At 54.1% G+C, this 15,275-nt stretch overlaps 1 protein-coding gene across 10 annotated transcripts in view; it reads right to left on the bottom strand.

Moving 5' to 3' along the window:
- The window catches only part of MYO18A (myosin XVIIIA), a 105,948-nt gene continuing 90,673 nt past the window's right edge, over positions 1 to 15,275 (bottom strand). For 8 of the 10 annotated variants that reach the window (XM_063656099.1, XM_063656096.1, XM_063656097.1 and 5 more), the window contains 5 exons: positions 12,895 to 13,080; positions 12,414 to 12,553; positions 11,580 to 11,624; positions 8,296 to 8,418; positions 1 to 1,397 (listed from right to left, as the gene is read on the bottom strand). In XM_063656099.1, coding sequence (XP_063512169.1) covers positions 1,253 to 1,397; positions 8,296 to 8,418; positions 11,580 to 11,624; positions 12,414 to 12,553; positions 12,895 to 13,080 — 639 coding nt within the window. In that variant the 3' untranslated portion in view covers positions 1 to 1,252. The remainder of the gene's footprint in view (positions 1,398 to 8,295; positions 8,419 to 11,579; positions 11,625 to 12,413; positions 12,554 to 12,894; positions 13,081 to 15,275) is intronic. The other 2 variants (XM_063656100.1, XM_063656103.1) reach the window with 1 other exon arrangement.

Below are 15,275 nucleotides of genomic sequence, written 5' to 3' on the forward strand. Positions count from 1 at the left end.
GCCAGGAGGAAAAGGGCCTTTATTTCCATACATCAGGTAAACGGGAGAGCACAGCCCAGTGAGTACAAACCAATCGCAGGAGAGAAGTGGGGCGGCAGATGGGAGCAGCACCAGGCACTGCCCTTGGGCTCCCAAGTCTGGTGTTCTCAGGGATAACCTTTTTAGGGTGGGGGCTGGGACCTCCAGACCACATGGTGTTGTGTCTGGGATAAGTGTGTGGGGGCAGGGAGGTTGGAAGAAGAATGACATGGGCTCAGGACACAGAGTGAGGACTCATGTCTAATGAGCACCGGCCAAAACTTCCATCTTCAGTTTTTCTGATCACAAGCCCTCAACCCCAAGCCTTCCCTCTCAAGTTGAGTTTATGGTCCAGACCACCTGGACAGAGCAGGAGGGAGGCAGTGCTTGGATCAGCCCTGAACTGCTGTAGTTGGAATGGGTTTATCTTAAATAGGTCATTGCACATAACACGCTGAGACAAAGAGGGTGGGGTGGGGGCTGGAGGTGCAGATGGTCCACACACACACTTGTCTGCGTAGGCTTGCTCGACCCAGCCCAGCAGCACCGGAGAGCCCCTCCCCACCTCATTCTTAAGAACCTGGACCCGGCCCTCCTCACCAGCATCTCCAGCTGCACAGAGAAAGGACTGCTCTCTGAAGGGTGACGATGGAGATGACATTCCCGAGTCGTTCTTGGGAGCCCCAGCTACCACTGCAGCCCCCTCCCACTCTCAGGGATGCAGCTGTGATGGAGAGGTTGGGTATTTAAATTAAAAAGTAGAAAGACAGCAGGCACCAAGAAGAGAGAGTCCCCACCCCAGACGAGAGGGAAGGCACTGCTTCTCCTCCCCCAATCCTCCCCATGGACCCAGCAACCTAGAGTGTCCCAGTAGGCAACCTGTCCACTGTCCCTGAGCAGGGAGCTGAGAGGGAGGTCAACGTGCTGGCTCCATGCAGTGCCAGGCCACCTGCCACTGCCCAACGGTGACCCAGGGTAGAAGCCAAGAGTCTGGCATTTTGAGACAGAGAGGAGCAAAAAGTTCTCTTCAGAAACTCCTCTTTCCCCCACCTCTTCCACGTGGAGACATCAGACACCCATAGCCTGGAAAGTCCCCCTGACAGAAGGAGGTCAGGGTGTTTCCCATGCAGATCAGCAGTTGGGTGGGGGAGACCGGTGCCCCACCACTTCCTGGGAGAGGTGCCCAGGCAGCCACAGGCCGTGGGGTGAGAGGGATGCAAACCACTCCCCTGGGCTATGCGTTAGTCTCCGTCAGCTTGGCCTCTGTGTCGCTGTCACTCAGATAGCTGTGGGAGTATCGGGGTCTGGAGGTGTTGTTGAGAGGGTCGTGCTCATCATCTGACCGATCAGGGGCAAGGGACTTCCAGTAGTTAGTGGGGCTGCAGGGACAGAGGAATACGGTTAGGGACAAATGACATTCCTACCATTAAGCACCCATGACTTTGGTTCTGGAGGCCCACAAAGCTGCGTCAGAGCACTCCCCAAAAGCCAAACATTGTTAAGTAAAAACCCTCCTTGGCTTACTTAGAAGATACTCAAAGTGGTAAGAGGAAGGAGACTCTGGAAGCTTTTAAAACTCCGAGGAAAGGGATGCTGAGAGCAGTGAGTCTCGGACTTGAGCGTACATAAGAATCTGATGCAGGCTCCTGGGCCCTTCCTCTTAGAAACCTTGAATCGCTGGCTCTTGGGTACAACCCAGCAATTCTGCATTTTCAGTCCTTCCCCAGAAGGCTCTGAAGCAGGCAGTCCACGAACCACATTAGCCTGGAGACTGGAGGTCTGGTGATTACAACTTGTCTAGGGTAGGGGCTCTCTTAGACGAGTGATTCCTAGAAAGATTCCTTCTGAGAAGCAGGCGCTTTCCCTGTCAAATACTCCCAGATCTGAACCCTTTCCCCTAATGATGGCTCCCTGAGGCCTGTGAGAATTTTTACCTTTGACCATGCCATCATCTACTAACAAGAAATGGAGGTTCAGGAAGGAGGGGCTGTGAAGACCTGTTTTAGGGTGGCCCAAGGGGAAAAGCCCCTTTCTTGGTACAATAACATAACTCAGAGTCTTCATCAGGCCTCTGGCTCTGGAGGCCTCCAGCTATCCCAGATGTGAAGAGGCCTCTTCCCCCGGATGGAGCAGGATCACGGCACTGAACAGGGAAGAGGGGACCTCATTTCACAGCTCCATTCACCTTCTCTTTTCTTTCTCCCAAAGCCTTGGGGCCACCTTTCCCCCACTCCTCCTGCCTCCACTGCCTCCGTCAGTTCAAGTGCACTCTCGCTTCAACACCACTGGAGAAAACACAGCCCAGTGTGGCTCCTCTCCTACTGGTGCCCCACACTCAGCGTGGTCCCTGGAGCTGCAGCCCTGCCTCCAGATCCTAGAGTTCCAACTTGGGCAAGCAGGAGTTCCATGTTCCCTGCTGCCTATAATTCTGACTTAAGCTGAAAAGGGACCTTTGTTTACTAGCCCTTTTAAAGTTCTATTCCCAAACCAAAAGAGGAGTCAACGTTCTGCAGAAAGAACCACCTTCTTAGCTTTTCCCAAGGTGGCAGTGAGAGATGCAGAGGGCAAGATTTGGTCACTGAGTACTCCTATGTGTAAGACACGGCCTAGGCATGTGAGATAGGCTATCTCACTCTTCACAATAACCCTATGAAATATTACGAGGAAGCCAGTCCAAAGAGATGAAAGGATCTTCCCCAAGGCCACACAGCCAGTATGTAAACTTGAATCTGGGACTCTTAGACCTCAAAGACTTTGGACAACTTCACCCTGCCACTCGATTGGATGACCTGAGATTAAAAAAAAGACCAAACCTGAATTCTCCTGCTGGCTTGGGCGAGTGCCCAGGGGTTATGTAAAGAAAGGTCAGTCTCTATCCCTGGGGGAAAGGAAGAGGCTGATAGAATACATGTTCAATTATGCAAAATGGTTCAGGAATGGGACAGTCTGGTTAATAGTTATCGTATTTCTCATGAATGAATTACCATTTTTAAAGGAATCAGGATAGCACAAAACACATTGAATACAAACTAGACTGAACATAAATGAGTCTTACTTTGATAGTCCAAAGGCACTTAAGGACTCTGGGGGGTTTCTAGGACAAAATTTTAAAGCTCACTGATGACTATGCAATATAGAAAAAAATTGGGGTCATTTTAGCTTTGGGGTTGTTTGGATTCTAAATTAGTGGGAGCCTGGTTTGGTTCTCATTTTTTACATAGAATTTCTAGGCACTCAGGGCTAGGGTCTGCCGTTAGGCTAAGGAGTGTCTGGCTTTGTGGAAAGACAGTGGGGTTACTTTGTGAGCAGAGGGGGGCGAGGCAGATGCCAGAGCTGGAATCCAGATGCAAATGAGGTGCTGCTGGCAAGCTCCGAGGCGCTGTAAATTGCTGAATCAGGGCCCCTCTGGTCCTTTCCATTGCCTCACCTCTTTTTAAGGTGGGGGCTCCAGTCCCCAAGCCCACATTCCTGTGGGCTTGTTTCCATACTGACAGCCATGTTTCCATACTGACAGCCATGTTTCCATACTGTTTCATCAAGACGCTGGGCAGTGGCAGAAGCTGCCAGGGAGGTGGTAAACAACATGTCTCTCTCTGCCTTGGGCTGCGGACCCACGAGATTGCCCTTGCCTGTAGCTTGGGTGATCTTTAGCCATTCTTAGTGGCTTCCACTGCTCCAGCCATCAGGGAGTCAACAGCAGGCTGAGGCCCTCCTCTCCAGGGCAAGAGTCAGGGCTGGCAATTTGAACATGTTAACCAAATTGTTTAAAAAAGCCTTCCTCCCCACAAGCCAGTGTCTCCTGCTCAGCGCTGTCACAAACAATTTGGTACATAAGCTAATTCCTGCTAGGCAAGCCCAGGGCGGCAGCTCCCCTCCCCTTGACTTTGCTATGGAAGCTGCATTCCTGTTGCAAATTCTTGCTGGTCCTCATCACCAGATGGGAAGCTAAGTGACTGCTCCATCCCATGCCTCCACCCCAAAGCCAGTTGATGCTGAGCGCTACTGAGGTCCTCCCTCCCCAGGCTGGAGTGCAGTGGTACGATCTCGGTTCATTGCAACCTCCGAGCCTCCTGGGTTCAAGCAATTCTCCTGCCTCTGCCTCCCAAGTAGCTGGGACTATAGGCATGCGCCACCATGCCAGGCTAATTTTTGTATTTTTAGTAGAGACGGGGTTTCACCATCTTGGCCAGGCTGGTCTCAACTCCTGACCTCAGGTGATCCGTCTGCCTCAGCCTCCCAAAGTGCTGGGATTACAGGTGTGAATAACCATGCTCAGCTGACTCTTGTCTTACTATGGAGCCAACACTGGTTCCTTAGTACAACAGAGATGCTTCCTGTTCCTCCCAGAGCACCCAGTAACCATCTGCTGCATGGGGGAAGTGACAGAGAAGGGCTGAGCCATTCCACTTGCTCCATTCCTTAAAAGGTCTTACATCAGTCCGTTTGGTATAATCCATTCAGTCAGCCTAGGTGTCCAGCCGCTCCGCAGCACAAGCATGCGACAGGTGTGTTAGTTCATGCATCTGGGAGACAAATGTCTGTGCCCCAGGGGGCTGCACTCGGGGGATGTACCTCCTGGGAAGCAGCAAGCTTGCCCTGGGAGGGCAGCATGCCAAAAACAGCTTCACATAAGCAGGGTGATCTAAAATGTCACCACCCACCAGGGAAACTGGCAACAATGGGATTCCAATGAGTCAGGCTCTGCCCTTCTTCCACGGTGGGGGTGTGGGCATAAAGGGCCTAACTGCTAGATCTCCCTCCCCACAGGGAGAAGAGCTGGGGGAGGCAGGAGAGCCAGGAGGAGGCTGTCACTCAGCAGCTGCTAATTTCTATTCATTAGAACTTTACAAGATGAGTAGAAGCGAGGTGACGCCCATGTGTGGGCCTTTGGTGGGAGGGCTGGGGAGGGAGTCAGGCATCTCCTGGGTCTGCTGTAGGGTGTGGCGCTGTGTGGGCTGTAGCCCTGGGAGCCTTGTACTCCTAGGCTTGAATCTATGCCAGAGAGGAAGGTAGATTTGCGGGGGCGGGGTAGGAGAGGGAGAGCTAAGCAAAAGGCCCAATAATAGCTTAGGGCCACTGATGTGCGCCAACCACAGCTGGGGTATCAGCTTGGGACCCTTCCTGGCCCCAGCCTGCTGGGGCCATGAACGAAAGCTCCTGAATGGGTGCTGCTGGGCACACACAGTAAACATGATGCCCATGTGCTCTGCACTGGCTGCCTGGAGGAGTAGGTAAGGGCAAGAGTGCTGGAGTTGGGCAGACCCCATTCAGACCCTGGCAACAACCCTTCCCAGCTGTGCGTGACCACATGGCAAGTGACTTAACCTCTCCAAGCCTCAGCTTCATCTTCTACGAAACAGAGCTAATCAGAACTTTGTTACGGAGTTACTGTGAGGGATAAGTGACTAAAGTGTGGAAGGTATGAAGGACAGTCCCTGGTTCAGGGTCAGGACTTGTAAGTGGGAGCTATGACATCACCAGCGAGTTCAGCTGACGGGGCTCAGGGCTCAGGATGACTGACCAGCTTGGCTGGCCCCTGCTCATCAAGGCAGCCAGGAGGCTCTCCGAGGCCAGGCATGCCCGAGAGGAGTGCGGGTGGGCCCTAAGGTGGCGGCCTGAGGGGCAGGGAGCACGTTAGTTCACACTGGGTGGGACACGCCATGCTGAACCCAGGCCAGGTGCCACCTACTGCGCTAGTCGCTCTCGGGCCGGTACAGGTACCGCATCATCAGGCTGTCCACCTCTTTCTTGTGCTTCTTTTCCTCCTTCCTCGACGGCCGGTGCGTCTGCCCAGTTTCTTCACTTTCTGCAGCTGGACCCTTCTTCACACTGGAGCGGCTGTGGCTGGAGACGGTCGAGCCGCTGGATGACGACGAGGAGGACTCAGACTCCGTCTCCGTTCTCTTTCTTCTCGACTTAGACTTCTTGCTCTTCCGAGAGCGCCCCTTCTTCCGCCTCTTGTGCTCCGAGGAAGCTTCGGAGCTGGAGCTGGAGCTGGAGCTGGAGCTGCTCCTTCTGCTCCTTCGCCGGCTTCGGCTCTTCCGGCCGCTGCGGGACCGGGACACATCAGCAGCAGAGGCGGAGCGGCGGATGCTGGCAGCTCGCTCCGGGGGGTCCAGTTGGGCGCTCCGGGCACTTTGGATGCTCTTCCTGTCATCCTCCTCGGAGTCGAGCTCCAGGCTGCTCCGCTGGAATGGAACAGGCTTGTAGCTCAAGACCTCATTGATGGCAGCCTCCAGGTCTGGGTCCAGGTAGGAGTGACGGCTGACGGAGCGGATGCTGGAGCTGGGAGGCTCATCCACGGCCGAGGCAGAGCTGCGTGGCCGGGGTGGCACCGACAGACTGCGGGCCAGCGACGGGTGGCTGTACTGCGAGCACGCCTCGCTCAGGGCCACACTGGCTCCATCATCCCACTCCTCCAGGCAGCTCCGGCCCAGGGACAGGCGAGAATCAGGGCTCTCCCGGCCTAGGCCGGAGGCCCGGCTCAGGGAAGGGCTGAGCGTCCTGGAGAGGCTGTCGAGCCGGGAGGTGCTGCGGCGGGAACCGGGCGAGCCCGACAGCGAGAAACTCAGGGAAGAGCCAGCCCTGTCCTCGCCAGAGCCCCGCCGCGTGGCCGAGGAGGCCCGGCTGACCGGTGCAGAGACGGTGGAGACCCGGCTGAAGTCGGAACCCCACCGCTTCTGCGGCCCCCGGCCAGCGCGCCCCCCGGTCCCCGAGCGGACGGAACCGCACTCCTCCGGCTCCTCGGACTTCCTGCCTGGGCCTGGCTCCTCCCTGGGGCCCACATGGGCCTTCCTAGGGGGCCTCTCGGGGGAGGCCGCCCGCTCGCTCAGGGAGGTGAAGAGCGAATCCGCGTCCCCGGTGCCCCCGATGGAGTCCTTCAGGGTGAGCCGCTTCCGATAGCTCAGGGAGCTCACCACCGAGGACGGCCTCTCCTCCACCCCCGGAGCCTCCTTAGAGAGGCTGTTGAGGGCCGTTCCGAGGGAGGATGCGAGAACCAGCCGTGGATGAGGGCAGCAGGGAGAGAGGGAGGTTGAGAGAGAGAGAGAGGAACAAGTATTAAACCCAGAGAATAAAGACACAGGGGGAGGGAGGCGAAAGGAGGAGAAAACGGCAGCAGCCCTGGCAAAGTGGTGGTGAGAGCGTCGGAGGAAATGAAGCAAAATAATTTGCATCAGTGAAAATAGCTTCATGGAGAATGTCATGTAAATTAGACTATTGTTCTATTTCATCACTTTTCCCCCTCTAAACGTTTAGTTCAATTTATTTCATTGTCAACTACCTGGAGCCTCGTGCCACGCCGTGGTGAACCACGGCAGTGGGGCGGGGAAACCGGCATTATCTGCAATAACAAAATGTTGTTTGGCCAAATAAATTAAACCAATTAGAGGGGGCTGCTGGATGCTTCTGGTGAGGGGCCAGGCTTGGGGAAGGGGCCTTGGGGGAGCTGGAGAAGGGAGGGAGAGATGCTACTTTTTCTACCCAGTCTACCTGTTGTCTCTGGGAGAGGATGAGGAAGGGTGTGTCCTGGACCAGGATGGGCTTGAGTTGGGGGTTGGGATTCTGTGTTGTGGGGGGAGCAGGGATATGGCTTTGTAGGGGGGTGGGGGGGGGCGAGGGCTGTTCTGTCTCCCTGCTGCCACACTGGCCAGTAGGAAAGAGATGAGCAAGGGGAAGCTCTGGATTCCAGGGGTAGCTGTCTGTATGATCAGAGGACTATGACTGGCTAGAAAACAGGGGAGTACATTCCCCCAGTGGATGGGTATTAGGAGGAAAGAAGTGCAGGCAGTGAAGAGATTAGAGGAAGGACAGAATGGGCAGAAAAAGACAGAAATGTGCCTGTAACTGGGTCAAGAATCAGTGGAACTGGTGCCTCTTCTGCTGCTATTCATGGTAAGACGTCAGAGATCCAGAGCTGGCCAGGGCTGTGGGATCAAGAGTATCCTGTGCCCCATCCCAGTTTTGATTCCAAGGGTCTGAACTATCAGGAAGCTTGATGAACATTTGTTGAATGAATAAGTGGAGGTGACATTTAACCTACATCAAACCAAAGCCTGGAGCCTAATGGGAAAACATTCCCTGGAAAAAATAAAGGCGACGCAGCCCTGACTAAGAAGAAACTTCCTGTGCCCATGCACATGCCAGGAGCATGCCTGGGCCACAGTCACAAATGCCAGGCATGAGACGCAGGCCTGCCCTCATGGGATCCAGGCACTACTTGTCCATTCCTTGTGGCACAAGGTGGCTTTTGCTCCAAGCTCAAGGCCATATGCTCACCTGGAACTCTTTAAGCTGCCATCATCAGAAGCTGCCTTGGAAGGTCCCTTGTTTTTTGACAACCAGGACTTGACCCCATCGACACGGTCCTCCAGCTCCGAGTCCACATCCGAGTCTCCCTCACTGTAGGGATGAGGAGCAGAAAGGTAGGCAAGGCCAGGCAAGGCATGGGCACCTGCTGCCCACGAGGGGAGCAGATGGGGGTGCAGGGGGTGTCTTGGGCAGGGGGGATGTGGGCAGCATGCGCGTCGGTGAGTCGGTGGGGGGAATGAGAGAGGTTAGACAGAGCACACCATTCACAAGGAGCCTGTCCCCACTCAGCAGCCACACTGTGTGACCACCAAGAAGACCCTCAGGAGCATGGAGGCAGCTCCCAAGCCAGTTATCTGTGACAGGCCACTGTTCAGCTGACCAATCGAGGGAGAATGACTTAAAGACCATCCACTCATCAATTTCAGCTAAATGGCTCTGAGCTAAAAAGAGGAGCCCTGGGTCCTTCAGTGACTCCTTGAGGCCTACTCTGCTGTTTCTTGTCTGCCATTCCTCAGATTGTGGCTATAGCTGCTGTCAATTTCCATGCCTTTGTTACAAGAGCTGGGCTGCCAGCCACAGAGCGAAGAGAAGGGCTTTGTAGGATTTGGAGTTAGCTTGAACCTGGAGGTCTCCTTGGTGGATGGCAGCACCAACCTGGGCTCTAGGTTAAGGAGGCCCAGGCCACATCCCAGATCCACCCTGTGGCTTCTCTGGCTCTTAAGAAACAGAGAAAGGAAAAGGGGCAGGGGGCATCGGCATTTCCAGAGGGACTAGCAACAGTTTCAGTACCTAAATTGTCCCTGGAGACCCAGTTGGGCTCAGAAAGTCCCAGACCAGAGCCCTGTCGCTCAAGGTCTCCTCTTCCATCCTCAGGTAGCCCCCAGCCCTTGCTCACAAGTGCTTCATCTGGCAGAGCTGACCTTAGCACTTGCAAGAAAGCCCAAAGGAGTCCAATTCTGAGGCTGGAGTCATGGCCACCCCCTCATGAAGCAGCTGGGCTTGGAGATAGCTTCTGAGTAAGATTGCTTCTAAAATTCTGCAGAATGTCTGCTCACCAAGTTGCCCTGCTATGGATAGGCTAGGGTTTCTCCTTGATATAAATTTCCTTTCCTCTGTGTCAACAGGAATGGCTCCATTCCTGAATTATGTTCTTAAATAAATAGCCACACAGGCACGTGTGCGCGCACGTACACACACACACACACACGAAACCAGCAGACTGTTCTGGGGACCATGAGAGAGCCCAACTCATAGAGAGGGGAATAAAGAGGCATATTTTATGGGCTTCCATCAAATACAGAATTATAACAAAGACGAGGCTGGCTGATGCCCCGGGTAAACAGGAGTTTAGCAGACAACCTCGAAACTGCTAATGCAAGCCCTGTGCCCGTCCGAGCCTGGCAGATTTACTGTGGTGCATGGGCCCCATGGAACACCAATACCACCTGATTTATACACCTGTGCAAAAAACCTCCCTCTCTAGCTTCAGAGCCTATAATTTATCACCACCATTCATAACCATATTGATTGCCTTTAGAAAGGAGGTGCGCTGTATGCATCGCAAAATCTATGTCTACATGTTAAAAGCGTTTCTGTATAAATCTCCCTTAATACCGTGCTGTTTACTGCTTTCATTAAGGTTATGGCAATAACAACTGTATCTCTAAGTAAATCGAAACATTATTTCTCTGCCCGCCTTAGTGCGCTGGGCTCAATAACTTGGAGCTGGGGCCCAGAGCTGCTGAGGAAGGAGCCACACCACCTCTCTGCCATCAGCCGGAACCTGGTTAGAGCTGCACGTCCCCATGCGTCTATGTGAGCACACACCAGCGTGCGTGAGTGTGTGTGCATGCGCGGTGTACCTGTGTGTGTGCGTGCCTGGCAGTAGTTTAGAATATGATCTTAAATGCGCATTTTATCAGCCCTTGAAGCTTTTGCCGCCCAAGGATGGCAGGGTTGAAACACACAGGGGACAGACAGTTGTGGGCCCAGAATACGAATTTTCCTCCTTACATTCAGAACAGTGGATGGGTTGCAAAGCTGGCCTGCCTGCCCTTGCCTTTCCTTTAGTTGCAAGCATCTAGAAGATGTTGTTTTCCTTAAATAATCAGGCCCGTAAACAAACTCCAGGGGCAGGCAGGCTCAGGGGGCAGTTGAAATTTTAAATGGTTGGAATTAAACCTCACGTCAAATACAATTTATGTCCGGACTCATGTGCTATTAGTTAACTGGGAGCCGAATCGCAGGGGAACAAACAAACAGAGACAGAACGGCCGGGGATATTAATTGTGTGTGACAACCAGGCTCCAGCGGCCCTCTATCACTGTTACACACTATTACATTTATCGTTAGCTCTCTCTGAGTCCTGTGCGCTGCCACCAGCCCATCCTGGCCAGGGGAGGGGGCCCATCAGGCGAGAGAGAGTGAGGGAAGAAACCCAATGCCATGCTAAAAAAATGACCTCCAAAAAACAACCCTGTCGAACTTGATGGAGGATCAGCCCGCTCTGCCTGAAGGCCTGCGCATCTGCATCTGCTGTCCAGCTCCCACCCAGAAAGCGGGAAAAGAGAGGGCTGGATTTCCTGGGCTTCCCGCCACCTGACAGCACCAGCACAAGCGCCCGCTGGGGCCTCCCTCTGCCCACGGTACCGCAGGGAGTAAAGTAAACACATCTGGCTGTGTTCCCTTCCCCCGCCACGGCGAGCAGCCCATGATTAGCTGCCTGCATGCTTTCTCCAAACAAGAAACTGGGAGATGCCCCTCACCTTCTACCCTTGTCTGCCAAGAGAAGGTGGTGGACCTTTAAAGACGAAACACGCCCGCTTCTTTCAGGCAGCTCAGGCTCCCAAGGAGCCCAAGGATGTGGACAGATCCAGTCCAAAAAGACTTTTCCCCCCAGAGAAATAGGCCAGGGAGGTGGCCACACTTGGTTTTTGAGGGAGGAACGTGCTGGAGCTCAGGAAGGTAAACTTCTCAAATAGGCTGCGCTTTCCTTTCTGCAGGAGCCCCCCCATCCTGCCCACCAAGGGTGCACGAGCCAGCCCCAGCCTTCTGGGGAGCACATCTCATTGCCCGCTCCCTGCCTCCCCCGAGGATAGAGTCAGCATGTTAGCGTTAGAGACCAGTAAGGCGGGAGTGTGGGGAGGCTGTATCCACATGCTGCGTGCAGTGGCCCCGGGGTGGGAGCCAGTGTTAGGGGTGGTTAGACACCCGCGAGGACAGGCAGAGAGCACATGCGCTCCAGTCCTCACAGTTTATTCTTTCTTTTCTGATACTTTGTCACCATGTCCTGCAAACTGGAAATAGAAGGAAAATGGTGGGCAAAGGGTCCAGAGGAAACAGATAAAATCAATGGGCAACCCAAGGTGGACCCCTCAGCTGAAGACCTCTCTTCCCTCAGCAAGAGCCAGCTCTGGCTGGCTGAGACCAGGTAGAGGGATGCATGATGGCACTGTCCTCAAAATCTGATGCGGGCTGCCCCTGGCACCTCTCCCCTGCCCCAAAGCAGCAGGCTCCCTGTGCTGCCCTAGACCTGCCTGCAGGATGGGCCCCAGCCCTAAGGTGGGAAGGGGGCAGGTCTAGGTTCCGCCTAGGGCAGCCTTGGGAGCTTCTCCATGGCCTGGTGCCACCCCGTACTGCCGGCCTTCCTTCCTCGTGACTGTCTCCTCAGCCTAAGACTACAAATCTCTTTCTCTCCAAACCATTCCCTGGGTGGGTTTTATGAGAAAATCTCTGGCATAGTAACAAGGCACCACAGCCTTTAAATCTCTGCTCTCCCCAGAGTGGGGCAGGCGCCATCGGAAATGCAGCTAAACGGGGGAATAACTCATCTTGAGCGGGCAGAGCTGGAAGGCCTGGTTCTGGAGAGGGGAGACTGGCTGGGTGGCCTCAATCAGGGTGCACCTGTCTCACCCTCTGCCCCTGCAGGACAGACTGTGCTGGGGTCTGGCAGTAAAGGGAGGATGAGTTGGCGGCTTGCTCATGGGGAGGCAGAGGTTGCAACTGTTCTACCTGGTGGCCTGGTTCCAGAGGCGGTCAAGAGGGCCTCCGTGCTGGCTGCAGATGCCCCAGAGGCCACTTCTCACCTGTTGATGAGGTCCTCATTCTCATCACTCTCCATCTCATCCTCGATGGCGGCCTGCAGGTCCCCAATGCGCTTGAATGCCAGCTTTAGGTCAGCCTGCAGGCTCTGGTTAGCAGCCTCCAGGCTTTCTAGATCCATCTCCTAGGAGGAAGGGGGCAGCCCAGTTTGCAGGAAGGCTAGCTTTTCCCCTAGATGCCCAGAAGAAGCCTGCTTCAAGTCCTTTCCGGTCATGGGGGTGCCACCCGAGGGCTGACACAGGCTTCCAGAGCCTTTTCCGCTCTGTTGCTGCTGGGCTGTGGGGTCCAAGCCTCACCTGAGGGAGCCTCCAGTGCTGTTGGCTTCCTGGCCTGCCCTCTTGATATGCTCCTCCTCCCTCCCATTCTCTGACTCACCCTATTCCCAACCAGGCCAGAGTGAGGCAGACACTCAGCAGCTAGTTAGAGGGCTGCCATGTGAGCCCTGTTGGGGACATGGGGCATTACCAGTTCGTGCTTCTTGCGGCTCGCCTCGGCCTCCTTCCTGGCAAGCTCGCCCATCTCCTCCTTGGTGTCCCGGAGCTGCCTCTGTAGCCTCTTGTTCTGTTCCTTCTCCCGGTTCTCGGCTGCAATGCGCTGATCCCGCTCCTCAGTCAGCTTCTCCATGTTTTCCTTGAGACGGCTAGCCAGGCTCTGGATAGGCAGGTGGGGAAGAAAGACACAGCAGGTAGGCCCATCAGCCAGGCAGAGGGAGGGTGTGGCAGAGCTCTGGGTCAGGAGGCCTGGGGTCGAGCTCTGGCTCCACCATTCATTGGCTACCTGGGCAAGCAATCCCGAAGCTTCCCTTGCTTTTCTGTAAAATGTGGGGAGAATAACACCTAACCCCCAGGCGTCTTCTGAGGATGAATAAGTTAATGAATGTGAATGCACTTTGAAAGATGAAAGGTGCTATTATCATTATTACTACACCAAGACTGAGGAAGTGTTCTGGGTACAGCCTGGTGGGCCTGTCGGTATTGACACTGCATGTAGAGTCCTCTCAGGTCAGCAGGGCTTCCCACAGGGACTCTGAACCCAGAAGCCCCAAAAGCTAGATCCTGTGCTCAGAGGTAAATGGCTTTGCTGGAGTTCTGAATTAGGAGAGACTAAACAATCATCAGATTCCAAGCAGAGAGCATCTCTCTAAGCCTAATGAATCTCCTGCCAGGCAGTGGGATGCTGAGCAAAAAATGACCTGGAGAGAGGGGCTGAATGTGAGGGAAGAACCCCGCATCTGCTTGTAATCCTGGTTCTACCTCTGACTGGGCCCCCAGCCTCTATATCCCTAAAATAACAGAGCCAGGCTGCAGGATTGGGCCGTTCGTGTTTAACATCCTATGAGTCTAAACCACAAAACTCTCTGAGCAGAAGGGAACCTGAGGGATAGAGGTGCGGGAAGGGACTAGGCCCAAGAGAAAAGGAGACAAGTCCTGTGGGCCTGTCCTGTGCCCACCAGACCAATGGCCTCTTCTGTCCCTTGACAGCTTTGTGACCTCACGCAACCTACTTAACCCTTCCTGTATGTAAAATGGGGATCAAAATATTATCAGCCAGCCTGGGGTTGGGGTGGGCAGAAAATAAGTTCTTAAGTTTCCCCTAACTCTCTCCAGCTCTCCTGAGGACTGTGACCCCGCCTTGGGAGGGTCAGTTGTGCTCTCTTCCTGTGTCCAGGTTATTAATGCCCTCTAGATGCCCACCTGTTTCTATCCCTACCTAAGTACCCGCTCCATGGACTGCGAGCTGATGGAGGTGGTGACAGGGCTGCCCCTCACCAACCACACTCATCAACACAGGGCCCAGGCAGAACCGATGGTGTGGAGACAAAGGCTTATAAACTCAAGGAGAACTTAAAAATAAGGCGAGAGGGATGTAAACCCAGGAGATAATCCTTTCTGCCTCTCTCTTGCTATCTGCTCTGCCAGAGATGGAAGGGGCTGGCCCATATTGGCTTTGGGAGACCAAGAGAAAAAGGATTGGTCCAGCATGGTGGCTCATGCCTGTAATCCCAACACTTTGGAAAGCTGAGGCAGGCAGATTGCTTGAGCCCAGAAGTTCAAGACCAGTCTGGGCAACAAGGCAAAACCCTGTCTCTGCAAAAAATACAAAAATTAGCCAGGCATGGTGGCACATGCCTGTGGTCCCAGCTAGACAGGAGGCTGAGGCAGGAGGATGGGAGGATTGCTTGAGCCCAGGAGGTCAAGGCTACACAGTGAGCCATGATTGCGTCACTGCACTACAGCCTGGGCAACAGAGCAAGACCCTGCATCAAAAAAAAAAAAAAAAAAGGGAAGAGAGAGAATGAACCTTATAATAAAGGAAGAGGAGAATGGGATGGGAAGGGAGTAAGAAAGAGAAATAAGACTGGGGAGAGGAAAAAATATAAAATATTTCACGCCTGTAATCCCAGCACTTTGGGAGGCTGAGGCGGGCAGATCATGAGGTCAGGAGATCAAGACCATCCTGGCCAACATGGTGAAACCCCGTCTCTACTAAAATACAATTTAAAAAAAGCACGTGCCTGTAGTCCCAGCTACTCGGGAGGCTGAGGCAGGGGAATCGCTTGAACCCGGGAGGTGGAGGTTGCAGTGAGCTGAGATTGCACCACTGCACTCAAGCCTGGCAAGAGAGTAACAGAGTGAGACTCTGTCTCAAAAAAAAAAAGGAAGGGAGAAGAAAGAATAGGATCATAATCAAGAAAAAGGGAGAGAGAGAGAGAGAAAAAAAAAGCAGAGACAGGAGGGCAGAAGAAATGAGGAAGAAAGGGAATGAAGCAGGGAAGGGGAGAGGAGGAGAGCGAGGGCAGATGAGAGAACAGATTCCAGCCTGCACAGAAGTGGCACCATCCGCTG

Source organism: Pongo pygmaeus, chromosome 19 (genome assembly GCF_028885625.2).
Source record: "Pongo pygmaeus isolate AG05252 chromosome 19, NHGRI_mPonPyg2-v2.0_pri, whole genome shotgun sequence".
Lineage (NCBI taxonomy): Eukaryota > Metazoa > Chordata > Mammalia > Primates > Hominidae > Pongo > Pongo pygmaeus.